The 15,511-nt window shown below is 38.6% G+C and overlaps 1 protein-coding gene across 1 annotated transcript; it reads right to left on the reverse strand.

The window, feature by feature from the left end:
- Nucleotides 1-486: 486 nt before the first annotated feature.
- Nucleotides 487-14,389, reverse strand: PDK4 (pyruvate dehydrogenase kinase 4). Its single transcript, XM_068973477.1, has 11 exons — nt 14,073-14,389; nt 12,921-13,062; nt 10,954-11,025; nt 10,023-10,207; nt 9,752-9,838; nt 9,204-9,281; nt 7,376-7,452; nt 5,211-5,309; nt 4,915-5,025; nt 4,382-4,495; nt 487-3,025 (listed from the first exon to the last, which is right to left on the reverse strand). The coding sequence occupies exons 1-11, from the start codon at nt 14,185-14,187 to the stop codon at nt 2,882-2,884; spliced, it is 1,224 nt and encodes a 407-aa protein (XP_068829578.1). The 5' UTR covers nt 14,188-14,389; the 3' UTR covers nt 487-2,881.
- Nucleotides 14,390-15,511: the final 1,122 nt, after the last annotated feature.

Below are 15,511 nucleotides of genomic sequence, written 5' to 3' on the forward strand. Positions count from 1 at the left end.
CAAACTCGTTCCACTCATTGTATTTTATTCTAATTGCTTTTCTTCTTACCCTCCCTCCCTTCTTCTCTTCCTTCCTTCCGCCTCCCTCTCTCCTTCAGTCTCTCTATTCTTTTTGTTACAAACTCTGCAATAAGGGCATCATGGAGGTGAGCAGAGAAGGTTGTCAATTGATAAAATAGAATTAAATTAGCAAAGAAAGAGTGTGAACTTAAAGATAAAAATGTCACCACTTAATTTAGTACTTCTATCATATTGGTGCTATATTATTATTCAGATGTTTAATCTATAAATTGTTTGCGAATCTAAATTATCTAGGTAACTATTTTGATACTCTACTGTATTTGCAAATACAGTCACTAAGTGAGACTTTAAAGTAGATTTATCCCCAAAATGTAGAGAATACATGCATTACAAGACTGATTATTTAATTTATTCATGTAGATAAACATACATTTTACTATGTGTTTTTGGGGCATAACCAAGAAAGCAAAGGACAATCAGAAATTTCTGGAATGCTATAAGGTGTTTATCTTTCATTTAAAAATTAAGATTTTAAGTTTTTCTAAAACCAATATATAAATGAGGTTTGATGTAAAGTGAGGAAAACTTTTACCTCAAATGCTTCTTAGTATTTTCCATTAATTTAAGAAAAGCACTTTAAAAGATTACATCTATCATTATAATATAAAATATTTATTATAAAAATTATCACATTTCTCTGTACATAACCTAGACACAAAAACACAATTTATACATTAATAATTTAAGTGGGCCTGAACATTCATTTTCCATCCACTAGGATCCTAAAGCTCTTCCACAGATTTCACAAATGCCAATATGGACCATTTCTGTTTTATAGAGCTCCATTTACACATTTGATGTTACTGAGATACCAACGTTTCTTTTTCTCTACTGTCTTAAAGACAGTTCACAGTATTTCATTAACTATTAATCAATTGCTTTAATTCTTTTGGTAAACACAAATATTTACATGCAAAAATGTTTAGATTTTTGAAAAGTCGAATATTCTATTGCAAATAGTTGTATATAGTCAATAAATGCATGAGCCAGAGTCCCACAGTCAAGAAAGTCACCTCCAGGACTTCTGATGATAAAATCTGAAATCCACAGCAAATCGTGTGAGCCTTCTATGGCCACTACCAGAAGCACAACACTAGGCCATGAGAAAATTAAACACAAATGTTAAATCCAACATATGGATGGTACTGATTATTTTACAAAACAGAAAATGCTAGCTATTTTTTTTTTAATATTCCGGTTTCACAGAAGAGTCTATTATCTCGTAAAAGCCTATTATCTTGTAAGAGTGAAAAAAACCACTGAAAGAAGCCATACGGTTTTGAAAAACACCAATTCATCCTCTTGTCAATAATTTATCCATGATAATATGGGTCATTTCTTGAAATAATTTATGGAGAATATAGCAAGATGCTTGCCTTCTGCTTCCCTCTCTCCTCTTTTTCCGTCTTTCTTCTTTCCTTCCTTCTTTCCTTTTGTTTCTTCGTTTCTTCTCTGAGAGGAATGTGCTAGACTGCCCTGTCCACCTGCACATTCCACCTGAACTCCCCAAAAGTGCCATATGCATTGCAGCTTTCAGGCATTAGCTCTCATTCACAGCAATTTACAAATGAAAGCACCCATTCATGGCATGAAAACCTCTTCAGTTCAGTTCAGTTCAGTCGCTCAGTCATGTCCGACTCTTTGCGACCCCGTGAATCGCAGCACGCCAGTCCTCCCTGTCCATCACCGACTCCCAGAGTTCACTCAGACTCACGTCCATCGAGTCCTCTTACCCACAGGCTATTTGTTAAAAATACTCCAGGAAGTATTTAAATTCCAATGTTCTTGAACCATTTGTTAATTACAAATTTTTATCAGATGTTAATGGTGGAGTGTAGAGAACATAATTAAATATATAAAAATATATATCCCTTTAAGTCTAGAAAATAGATGCCTTTGGATCACCACCTCTGCAGGGTGGAGAACAGCCCTTCCTACTGAGTTAGATTCTGAATGCCTGATTTCTTTCTCTAATACTGGTTATTCCAATCCACTTCTTTTCATTTATAAGCAAAGAAAGGCGAGGTTTTGCTATCACTTTGGCAATTCTTCTCCCCGTCCAGCTGCCAACATCCAGAATTCAGTGCACATTTGAAATTCAACCAAGACATATGCACCTTGCAATAAGGGCTCACCTCTTATTTGAGGTGTGAACAGGAAAAGCAACATAGTAAAGGCACTGTATTTATCAGAAGGGGCTTTCTTCCGAGTTTTTACATAGACCCAGGCCTTGGCTGCAACTTTGAATAAAGCGTGTTGACTCATTTGTCCTCATTCAAAGTAAATGTTATTTTAGTCACTGACTTTTCACGTCTAGAATGCATAGGTATTTATGAAATATATGTTTACATATATTTGTAATCATACAGTATAAAATAAGCCCTCATCCTTTGAGTGACAGGAAAGTACTGCCATAAATACCAATATCTGATGACATCAATCAATGGCCTAAAGTATCTGTCGGTTGAAACTGCTAGCCTTCATCTCCCTTCTCACTCATTCCCCTTTTTGTTGATAAAGAGATGGTAAACAGGCTTATTCCTTCTTCAGGATTTGATACAAACTCATGCATTCTTCTAAGTTAGGAGAATACAGAGCTGGCCAGCCGTTAGTCCTGTGGTCCTGCACTGTGCTCGCCTGGGTCACAGAAAGGAGCTCTCTTCCCGTCACATCAGTGTTCGGATCGAGTTTTTGTTGCAGTTGCTTGTTTTTGAGGAAATGAGAGTTCACGGGCAAACGTTCAGGAAGCAGCCCTGGCACAGACCCACTTTGATCCCTTAGCGTGTCCGCAAGTCCCTCCTCACACAGCCACATTTTCCTTTGCCAGGTTCTTTGGTTCCTTGCTTGGGATACACCAGTCTCCAGCCTCGCTGCTCGTCTGATAATGTTTGAAGGCTGATTTGTTAAAGACTGGGAGTTTTTCTATGGACTCAGAAGACAGAGCCTGAAGGAGGGAAAAATCAAACCAGAGAAATTATTCATTGCGTAATTTGTACCCAAAGTGATTGTTCAACAGAAACTCAGAGGTAAGCATTCAAACATTCAAATACATTCTTTTAATTAATTTAGTAATAAGAGCACACCAAGAGTCCATGGTATGGTAGGCACTGTATGAAAGAAAATTGAAAAATAAATATTATCTATACCCTATAGGGGCTTAAACGGTATATATACAATTATAAATTAGGAGGGCAAGAGGAGAAGAGGGTGGCAGAGAGGATGAAAGGGTTAGATAGCATCACTGACACAGTGGGTATGAGTTTGAGCAAACCCTGGGAGATAAGCAAAGGACAGGGAAGCCTGGCGTGCTGCGGTCCATGGTGTCGCAAAGAGCCAGACACGACTTAGTGACTGAACAACAAAATAAATTAGGGAACAGTATTTGAGTTCAGTAGTTACACATGCCCCTTATCTGGATATTGCTAGTGTCATAGAGTTGAATGAAAATAGACAAATAGGTATTTCCAGGCAAAACGTCTGTATATGTAATAAAGTGAGTCCTAACCTGATACTATTGATCTGTTAAAGTCTGATACTGTAGATCTATAATACATTAATCTTTCTCAATACATCGAAGACATTTTTACTGTTTAAGAAATGAATCCATTAACTATTTCAGGTGTCCTATGACCATGTAATGAATAATTCCCTTGCGCAAAACAGGAGTCTGGAAGCTTAATGTTTTCGTTGCTAACGACTGTGAATGTATTTTCATTTGAGCTAGTTGGCAAATGATTAACCAGAATCAGGACAGTGACCTTAACAAATAAATTGAGGCTTTATCACAAATGGAAAAAACATGTACCTAGTTTTAAAGTTTAAACAGGAAATGCCAGGCACCCCATTGACAGCTTGTTAGCTGTCAGCTTTCCTCTCCCTGGATTTCTAATAAGGTCAGCTTAAGGTCAGTTTAAGGTCTTGAGTATCTTGCCTTCTAGGCTGAAACATTATTAGCATATATGCATTTCCCACAAGCTTAAGTAAAACAAAACTACAGCTATTCTCATAGATGTCAAGCTGCCTTGAAAAATTCAAGTGAGCATCTCCTCACTCAGAAATACTGCGCTTCTTGGGAAACCATTTTACTTCATTGAGGCAGGTAGGGTTGCCTCACTTCCTTTTTGGCATATTACCATACTAAATATTAATCAGTATATTTACACATACCAAACAGAAAATGTAATGGCTTGTAGTCAATATTTGTGCTAACTCAGGTTGGGGTGTTCCCCATGGACCATAGAACCCAGAAGCAGTCTTTTCAGAAATATGATGTTTTTTTAATATTGGATTTAAAGGTTACCTTTAAGTAGATGATAGCATCAGTTCCGTATCCTGGCAAAGAGTAGAGATTTAGATCTCCTTGAAAGTACTTGGCATAGAGACGAGAAATCGGTAAGCCGTAACCAAAACCAGCCTGGAAGGGAAAGATCGGTTACCGACAAAGAAGTGAACACAGTCATAGAAATACAAACTATATTCCCTGATACTGATGTCCTAGAACTTAGACACATATCTCCTGCTTCCAATCAGAAACCCCTTGGATAACTGTTTCTTAGTTGGCTTTATCATTCCTTCTCATATCCCCCATGCCCAGTTTAACTAAACTGATTAATTTGCCTAAATACATCCTTGTAATCCTTGTTCTTGGAGAAGGCAATGGCACCCCACTCCAGTACTCTTGCCGGCAAATCCCATGGATGGAGGAGCCTGGTAGGCTGCAGTCCACAGGGTCGCTAGGAGTCGGACACGACTGAGCGACTTCACTTTCACTTTTCACTTTCATGCGTTAGAACTAGGTGGCTGGGATGAGCTTAGCAATTTAATTGGTCTTACCAGCGGAGCATTCCGGGGATTATCCATCACAGGCGTTGGTGCAGTGGAGTACGTATAACTGAAGAGACGATCAATGACTCTCAGGGGAACACCACCTCCTCTGTCTGAAATCTTAAACAAACAAGTCATCAGAGCTGTATGCTAAAAACAATGTGTATTTGTCTATACAAAAATGTCTTGTCTTCACCTGGTGTACATGGCTTTGATCTGTAGCTCAAAGCAGAGAGCTTTGTTATTATTGACTCCTTTTTTAAAATTCTCTTAAGAAGGGCTCAAAAGAAAAACAGAATAGTTACCTTAATTGTAAGATCTTCTTTCCCCAAGACAACAATCACCTCAATTGGTGTCAGGGAAGGCCAGTTTTCCTGGTGTTCAACTGTGGCCCTCATTGCATTCTAAAGAAAACAAAACCACAAGGTATTCAGTGGCAGAAGGATGAGGGACAATAAATAATTGTTTTTATGTTTAAAATGAAAGCACAGAGGGTAATTCAAAGTTCTTATTTTACTTTTTTAAGTTAGGAGTAAAATAGCTCTGTGAATAGCCATTTATGAATGTGTCATGCAGGATGTAATAATGAAAAATATTCATTTATCATGTAATATAGCTCTTGGGAGTAATGTCTAATGGAAAAACAATTCTGCTAGCTGTCAAATTCTTATTTGTAAGCTTAATTTAAATGTAGAAATTGGTTTTTATAGTCCATTTCCTGGCTCTCTTTTCTGACTTTCCATTACATTTTACGTCTCAGCACCAAAGACTGTTACATAACAAATAAACAGTGAATCATTGAACCAATTTATAGGCTTTTATAAAATTTGATGGTAAAATGCTGTTACTATGTAAAAGGATAGTAAATAATTCTAAATTAAACTTCAATTTGCATTTGATTATCATCTTAACTTTTACCAATGATGGCAAAATAACATCACTGGTAAAAGTTAAGATGATAATCAAATGCAAATTGAAATTTAATTTAGAATTATTTACTATCCTTTTATGAGTTGAACCATTCAGTTTAAAAGTAAATCAAATCAACAAAAAAGTGTCTTTGTCCTTTAACAGAAAGAAACCCAAATAAGTTTTCAGACAGCTAGATGAATTTCGTACAAAGTTTGGTTTATTTTTCCCATTTTTCTCCTACCCTTCTGTCAGGTTATCTGCTTTCCAGTTTCTATATAACAATGTTAAGTTCTAATCATTAGCTGAAGTGAAATAAAATAGATCAGATGTTTGTAGTACAATCAATACCTCATTGCACTAGTATTAGAATAAGTTAGGAAATAGTGGGTTCTCTGAGTTATCTCAGAGGCAGATTTCACATATTTTTTTTTAAGGCTTCCTCCTCTCCAGGCCAGGGACTCAGGAACCATCACAAAGCTTTAAGTGTTTTTCTATCTTTTGGTGTAAGGATAAGAGTTTTAGTGTGGGCTTAGAACCTGGGACAGGATTTGATCCTTAGTACCTGACTATCGCAGACCTGTAACAGCCACCTCCTCTAAGAGCTTGTTAGAAATGCACGTTCTCAGGTCCAGGGTATCAGAATCTCTGAGATAGGCAGAAGAATCCGTACTTAACAAGGCCTCTAGTGACTGTAATGCACAGTAAAGTCTGAGAAACATTGTGCTGCTGTTTGCGCTTCCCAGGTGCCTCTAGTGGTAAAGAACCTGCCTGACAATGCAGGAGACGCCAGAGACGCAGGTTCGATCCTTGCATTGGGAACATCCCTTGGAGGAGGGCATGGCAACCCACTCCACTATTCTGGCCTGGAGAATCCCATGGACAGAGGAGCCTGGTGGGCTACAGTCCATAAAGTCACAAAGAGTTGGACACGACTGAAGTGACTTAGCACACACACACCATACTGTCCTGCTATGGAAAGTGTGGACCGTGGACCAGCAGCAAAAACTGTTAGCTTATTAGAAATTTGGAATCTCAGGCCCAATCCCAGACCCATAGAATCTGAATTTTAACAAAACTCCCAGGTGGTGCACATTCACATTACAGTAGATCACTGAAGGAGCTGACTGTCCTCCGAGTATATTCTAGTCATAGACTGGGGCCCTGCCACCTCCAGTAATTCTGGGCCTGAATTTCTGGATTTGGAGTTGGACCGGCCATGGGGGTGGAGGTAAACAGGCCTCGGTCACTGAAGCATTCACCCCATGACCTTCCTTAATGAATGCACGAATAACCAGTGCTTTGTTGAACACCTGAAAATATAATGGGAACAGGGAGCAGTGTGACATAGTGGGTCATATTGTACATTCTCAAATACGTGTTGATGCTACGAGGAACTGCATGTACCCTTTCAAACATTAACTGAAGCTTCTTTCTGTTAGAACATAGAAGCATGCTTGGGAGAAGAGAGTGAGGCTTCTGTTTAGTAGAGGATGATATATGAAATAAAAATGTAACCAGTGAACTTTTTAAAAAATGCAATTATTGTGAAGTGTCTTACCTTGAATAATTCAAAGAGCATATGATGAAGGTGAGATGGAACATACACAATATGAATTGGTTGGCCTGGAAATTTTACTAGAAAAAAATAAAGCTCATTTAGAATTGGGAAACAAATGTTTCATTTAAATATATTTTCATATCTATTTGATTAATATTTTAGATTTGAACAGAATTGGGATACTCCCCACCCTCTTCTAAAATCCTACCTTAGAACCGTCCCTTTCAAACAGTAAACACAGCTGGCTTATTTTCAAAATGCTATTACAGTTGCTTCTTAGTGCTCTATGATTTAATTTTTGCATTTCTGTACAAATACATAAAGCCAGATAAATGTAAAATGAGGATGCTCTACATTAGATTATGTGGATGTTATTTCTACTTTCAAAACTTTTGTGTTGAACACCTGCAGAGTTAAAATTATATGCATTTTAAGAAATAAGAAAAATAAATGTAAAAGTCTACAATAACATCACTATTGATGCTAGCTAGCCATAATTTTTATATTTTTAATGCATGGGATAATAACCCATCTGATTATTCTTGATTTTTGTGAATTAAACATAAAATCCCATAGGCTAAATATGCTTACATTTCACCAAGAGGCTAAAGAAAACAGAAACAAAAACCTCATAATACTCTGAGAAGAAAAATAAAAGTATTATTCTTCAGGGTTTCAGGCCTTGGCAGAGTTTGAAAACAAGGCCTGGCACAATTTCCTCTTTATTTTAGCAAACAGTTCAAGCAGTTTATCTGCAAGTATTACGCAACATTTCTGTTAATGCTGAGAAGTATTTTTCAGTCCACCCCTACTTCTAGTTTAGCCATCAATTCCATTTCCCTTTCCCAAATCCATGAGCTAGGGTACTCTTAATTTGAGCAACCTGATTTAAATTCTCTCCACCAACAAATATTGTTCCTGTACAATGATTACTTGAAAAAGATGTTTACTTCGAGTGGCAAGGAGAAGGTTATTCCAATTTAAGTGTATGGTCTTGCTTTGAGAAGCAACTATGGGATGAGATAAAAATAGTGCACTGTACTCATCCTGTTATTACTTCAGGCAGTGTGGGAAGCCCTTCTGAAGTATGTTCTGCTTCCAAAACCATGGTGTATACTTACATGAAAAAATTGTTTTTTTAATTTTTGGTAAAAATGTTTAACAGGAGATATACCTTAAATATTTAACTATGCAATAACTATAAGAGTAGTGCTGTAGAGCAGATCTCTAGAATGTATTCATCTTGCATAACTGAAACTTTATACCTACTGAATAGCAGCTCCCTATTTCCCCTCTTCAGCTTCTGGCAACCACCATTCAACTCTCCACTTCTATGAGCTTGACTATTTTTGATATCTTATGTAAGTGCAGGCACATAGTATTTGTCCTTCTATGACTGGCTTCTTTCTTATAGTACAGTTTAAAGTATTTTTGTTTTCAGGTCTGATAAGTAACCTCCTTAGGAATATATCTCCACTACCAAGCGGTTCCTCCTACTCTGCCTGCCTTATCACCACATTCTGCAGTTAGCAATCTTTCTTTGATCTAAGATACTGGAACTTAGCTGCTGCTCTAAATCCTACATTATCTGCTCAAACCATTCTTTATGAACTGTCTTTAGCAAGTGAATATACTCAATTGGAACTTTCCAGTTGAGATAAAGAGAGCCTTGGCTTCAAAAAAAAAAAACAAAAACAGTGTAAAAATTCTAGGCAAGTTCAGAAGGGAAAAAAGGAACACAGAAATTGCTTTGTATTTACAGGAAGAAATCATACTGGGAGAACACTGAATTTTCTACAGATTAAAATATATCTAATTTATAACTTACCATTCACTTGTGTTAGCTTTAATTCTGGAGATGTTAAATAATACTGATCACAAAGCATCTTGGAACACTCAAAGGCATCTGGAATGGAAGTGTGGTGTTCATAATGATTAAATGAATTTATGCCAAGTAAAATTTTCAAGTGATCATCAGTGTATACACTATCTTTAACCTAAAATAGTCATTAGAGTTCAGGTTTACGTATATTAAAATACCTTTTTAATATTTTATTGAAAAAAATGAAGACAATGTTTAAGTTATAGCTATTACTATAGGAATATGTGCACATCAAAGATCAAATACAATACATGAGAATATGGCACATTAGCTACAGATGTTTGGATTTTTTATAATGAATATTTAAACACCTGACTCTCAAAAGTAAAGGACCTTCATTACAGAATTTATAAAAACATGAACACTCTGAATATGAATTCATTCAGAGAGTCACCTCAACTGACTAGATAAGTGTACACTTCAGATAGCGTATATTACTATCAATCAGATAGTGTACATTTTCAATAAGGGAAGTGCAGAAATCTACAAATTACCTTGGACCACTGCCGCCACATCACAGTTTGGATCAATGCTTCCAATGAGGCTTGGGTTTCCTGTCTGTAGGTCACTAAATATAAGGACTGTTGAAAAATAAAAACAAAGAACATCATTATAAAAATTGATAAGATAATAAGAGAATGATAATAAGAACTACCACTGAGAAAGAATGTGACCCACCACGTAGTGAAGTGTCTAGTTAGAGTACAGCTTATATTCTCCACCCATCTCTATATGTATCATGACTATCGTGACGAACTAACTTACTGTGCTGGTTCATCAGCATCCGGGTAGAAATACGATTCATGTAAAATCGATCCAAGAAATACTGAAGATTTTGATTGGTGACTGGATCAGCTGTACAGGCATCTTTATATTCCAGGACTCCTTGTGCCATTGTAGGAATTACATCATGGTGTCTGTTTCGAACTTTGATGAGAGTATCTACAAAACTAAGCCAAGATACATTTATGGTTGATAGAGGTTCAACTAAGTTTCATTAATTTATATTTTTTAGATTACTTCAAAGAAGGTTAAAGCTTTTTACAAGTACCCATCTACACAAATCAAATGATAAAATGTTTGGATGAAGCTTTATTTAGATTCTCACTATAGATTCTTTGACTCCAGTAGAGGAGATAGTTTCATAAACAGATTTATTTTGCTTTTAGCTTGCATGTGAAAATAACAGCTCTGTGACTGGTGATTTCATTCTAGTTGTTCACTAAGGCTTCTCTTTTAAAAAATAACAATTAAAAAAATAAATCAGATTGGAGATGGCTCTAAAATGCCATTGTGAAAGAAACTTCAAATCTCTTGTCAGATTTAGAAAAGAATCTTATAGCTAGAAACTGTCAGTTACTCTGAAAGAAAATGTTTACTCTCCAGTGACACTGTCATGCCTTAGTATTATGTGATAGGAAGTTCTTCTACAAATATGATCATCATACTAAATTTATAATAAAAATAGATTTCCTTTTCCAAAAAACCCTCTACGTATTTCATTCTCAGAATCATGTTCAATGCCATTGTTCTCTATTACTTTTAAAAACCAGCAAGCCAAAACTTGTCATTTGTAAGGGGGTAGTTATTTACTATTCAGGACAATACTATAAATTATCCTTTAAATTAGTTCTAAAAAATAATATGATGTTTATAATCAAAGTTTTAGACACTTGTCCTAATGCCTAACACTTACTCTGATAATGCCTTTTGGTCCTCTGGGCTTTTCTCATGGAATTCCACCAACTCCATCAGGCTCTGCATATACCTACAAAGCAATAAGTGTGCTTTAAGTTTTAAAATTGAACAGTCAGTTACAGGTGGCTGAAAATATATTGCTTCTTTCAAAAGATTTGAAGAGAGAAAGTATATTTAAAATGAAAACTTTCTTCCAAGACATTTGGAAAACATTATGTCTTAGAAAAACGAAAATGATTTAACCCTCAACTTAATAACTTAAAATTTTAACTATCCTAGATCACTAGTCAGTTTTCTGTTTTGTTTGTCAAGAGTCTTTATTTTTATAGCAAAAGCATTTGGAAACAACTTTTACAGAAAGGCTTCATGCTTTTTTCCTACTGCATTCATGGGAGAAGTCTTGAAGTCTTGAAAGCAAGACTCCAGAAGTCTTGAAAGCAGCAGTAAATACTAAGGATTGAGTGTGTGTTTCAGATTGCCCTGTTTAATGACTGTATAATACATATATTCCTTAAATCAATAAACAAAGAGCTGTGTAGAAGGTAGGTTAGGGTGAAGGTCTGGTATATATCTGCCTCAGTGCATAACCTGGCTCTGTTCTCTGAAAATCTGCTGCTTTGGGTTATCTACTCTCCCTAACCAGAGAAGGCAATGGCACCCCACTCCAGTACTCTTGCCTGGAAAATCCCATGGACAGAGGAGCCTGGTGGGCTGCAGTCCATGGGATCGCAAATTTGGACACAACTGAGCAACTTCACTTTCACTTTTCACTCTCATGCATTGGAAAAGGAAATGGCAACCCACTCCAGTGTTCTTGCCTGGAGAATCCCAGGGACGGAAGAGCCTGGTGGGCTGCCATCTCTGGGGTCGCACAGAGTCGGACACGACTGAAGTGACTTAGCAGCAACAGCAGCAGCAGCACTCTCCCTAACTCAGTCTTTATTTTCAGATAGAGATAATGACTGAACTGAGTGCTGGCCGTGGGCCAGGTACTGTTCTCAGTGCCTTTAAATGGATTACCTCATTTAATTGCACCCAAACATCCCTTTGAGGCATCATCTTCATTCTCTTCCAAAATAGATGGGGGGGTTTGAGGCCTAGAGATAAGAGATACTAACCAAGGATTTTTACAAATAAGAAGGGACAGAGCCGGGATTTGAATCCAGAAGCTGCTTCATTAGTTGGTTTGTAAGCAACAAAGATTAGTGAGTGAGTGAGTGAAAGTTGCGTCTTACTTTTTGCGACCCCATGGACTGTACAGGCCAGAATACTGGAGTAGGTAGCCTTTCCCTTCTCCAGGGGATCTTCCCAACCCAGGGATCGAACCCAGGTCTCCCGCATTGCGGGCAGATTCTTTACCAGCTGAGCCACCAGGGAAGCCCAGGAATACTGGAGTGGGTAGCCTATCCCTTCCCCAGTGGATCTAGCTGGCCCAGGAATTGAACCGGGGTCTCCTGCATTGCAGGCAGATTCTTTACCAACTGAGCTATGAGGGAAGCCCCCATCTTTGATGTCTTCTTTTTTTTTATTCAGAATACTCCCCAATTTTTAATTCTAGCCAGACTTTCCACTTAGTTTCTGAATGGTATAGCCAAATGCCAGCAAGACATTTTAGGCCCTCTCTAAATAGTAGTCATTCCGTATCTATTTCTAGGATAGGATTCTTTTTGCAATATCAAACTCTTTTATGATTTAAAACATAAATATGGTAACTGTTGATTTTTTTCATATTTTATTCTAGAGGTAAAAATTATATTGTGAAAATATCTACTTTATCAGGTTTATAGCTTTATAACTGCCCTTAGGATAGCTTACCCTAGATTAATACAAAATTCTTTACATCTTGCTAAATAGTTAAGGTTCAGACCACCTGTTTTCCAATTAAGATTTTAATACATTGTAAGAATTCATAGTCAGATAACTGTTTTAAAACTAGAGACTGTTTCAGAATGGTTCACCACTTACCAGCTCTTAACTAATTGCACTGAAGAGGTATTTACTAGTCGTTCAGGGAGTATATAAATTTCCTTCAGGATATTGGCTAGCCTCACAGGCAACTCTTGTCGCAAAAATGCAAAAGAGGTTCTTTCACATGCGTTTTCTGAACCTGCAATAAACATTAATTTTTTTCAAAAACATGTACCTAAATTATATATTTGAGTAGCATTAACTATCCACACACACATATATATTACAAAATTTTACTTCACCCTCAGTAGTAAGCATCTACTTATAATTCATTAGTAAGCAAGCATCTTCTTCTTTATCGTCTGTTTCTTTCTTTCAGAAAAAGTGACCAAATATGAGAATTACTGTTTTCTCTTTTTGATGAGGATTCACTTCCAAGAAGTCATACATAATATCCCAAGGCTCTTAGTATTTCTAAAAGAGTGCAGGATTCAATCCAACCACAAGGTCGAGAAGACAACATCATTCAGAGTTCTAGATAGGAAGCTGGATTAAGGACATTGGGGTTGGGGGGGTGGTTGTTGGGAGGGCTGGGGAGGAGGATGTCCTGATGTTTACAGACTAGTGCTAAATAATAATATATTTAAATCCTTGAAATTTTCTTTATAAGATTTTTCTGCCGAAAGTTTGCAAATATTTTCAGCAGTAATGCAAATACAAAGAAAACGATAAAGGTAAAGAAACAAAGAAATTTGTTAGGACTACAGAGAGATGAACCCTGTGGAGGGTGGCTAGAGGTTAAAAAATACCAATTAATTCAAGCCTACTTAATAATACAAGAAATCTTCTCCAAGAAGTAATATGCGATGAAGGAGGGGATAACGTTTCCTCTTTAGGGACAAAGGGAAGTTTCACTATTGTTAAATGATGACTGGAGGCAAAAAGTCTTTTGACTGAAAGGCTAGGACAGGAGGAGGAGGGTGAGCTCATCCGGCAGGCATCAGCGGGGCTGCAAGTGGTCTTGACCTGCAGGCACAGACTGTCAGAAAGCAGGGAGATCTAAGAACGACAAACTGTGCTGGCGTCGAGGTTCCAGGGTTCCGCAGGAAAGCGGCCCCCGGTTGTTTTAAGTTACCGAGTCCTCCCTATACCGGGACTGAAAGCTGAGGCAGCTCCCCAGTCCTTCCCGGGCCCCACTTCCCCTCTCACCGAAGTCCAGCAGCTGCTTCATGGACAGCGGGGACGGGCTGTAGCGCGAGAAATGCTCGACCTCGCGGGGGATCAGGGTGCCGGCGCTGCGCATCACGAAGCGTGCCGCCTTCATCTTGATGCCCACCGTCCCGGGCCGGAGTTGGGGCTGTTTTGTGGGGAGAAGGCTGACCTGGGACAGCAGAAGGGGCGGGACGCGTCCGGGCAGGGAGAGCAGGTGGGCCAGCCGACTCGTGGCCCCGGCCTGGGCTGAGGTTCCGGGGAGGGGGGAGCTTCGCGCTTGAGGAGTCGGCCAGTGAGTTGCAGAGCCGTAGGTGGCTTGAGACAAGTTTGTGTCCTGTCACCTCCCCTCGCCTCCCGAGGTTTTATTTGTTTCCCTGCACGTCCCTCCACTCCCCCCCACCCCGCACCCGCCCCAGAGGGGAGGAGTCACTGGGACTTGGAGAGCTTCCTGAACTTGGGGCTGCGCCAGTCGGCTCAGATAGAGAACTTTGGGTCCCGCCTCCAGGTCGCGGGGGCCTGGCCCCCAGAGGCTGTCAGGTGTAAGGGGATAGCAGGAAGCCCGAGCGGACGTCAGGAGGTACGGGGGCTCAAGATCAGACCCTTGGGACAGGACCCCGGAGAGCGTGGGCTGGTGGCCAACCCAGACCCGTCCTTGTTTACTAGAGACGGCTGTCTCAATGTCACGCATTCCTGGCCAGAAACTATTTCCAAAAATCTGCGTTCGGAGACATCACTGGTCCTTGCTCAGAGCGGGCCTTTTACAGTAGCTAATCAGCTTTGTCCAAAAATATGGGCAGCTCTGCTATTGGACAGCGAAGAGAATCAACAGCCTGGAGTTCTTCCTACGTTTTTTCCATCAGTGAATGGTACAGGTCGGGAACTGAAAGTTCCTTTTGCTGGAACTTGAGGAACAGACCAAAGAACGGGTTATTTTTCCTTGTGCAGATAAAAAAAAAGCCATCAGTCTGTTTCCTTCCAGTAATACATTCCCTCCATTAGGCTTAACGCTTTTAATTAAAAACAAGATTCAGAAGAGATTAACTTGTTAATTTGACTCACTTTTTCCCCTTTCCATCAGAGACTTTGCCACTTTGTCCTTCTGTATGAAATGTCCTTTATCCAAATCTTTGCCTAAGATGTTATTTTATACTAGTGTCTAGCACAACCTATGTGCTACAAGGTATCTTCCCTGATTGCTTCTCCTCACTCCTTCCAAATATAGCTTTTCTCACTTATGACATTATATTGTAGCTATTTATTTTCTTATATTTTCCCCTTTCTGAACCCTCTGCCCTGCAAGGTTTGGGACCATGTCTGATGACTCTTTCTGAGTCCTACATTTGCTTTGTTGATACTCAAGTTCAGTTATGGAAACGTGGGGAAAGTTCCAAATTGCATCTCCACTTGGAGATAAGTTTTGATACCACTATGATTTA

This window comes from Capricornis sumatraensis, chromosome 5, assembly GCF_032405125.1.
Source record: "Capricornis sumatraensis isolate serow.1 chromosome 5, serow.2, whole genome shotgun sequence".
NCBI classification, from domain to species: domain Eukaryota; kingdom Metazoa; phylum Chordata; class Mammalia; order Artiodactyla; family Bovidae; genus Capricornis; species Capricornis sumatraensis.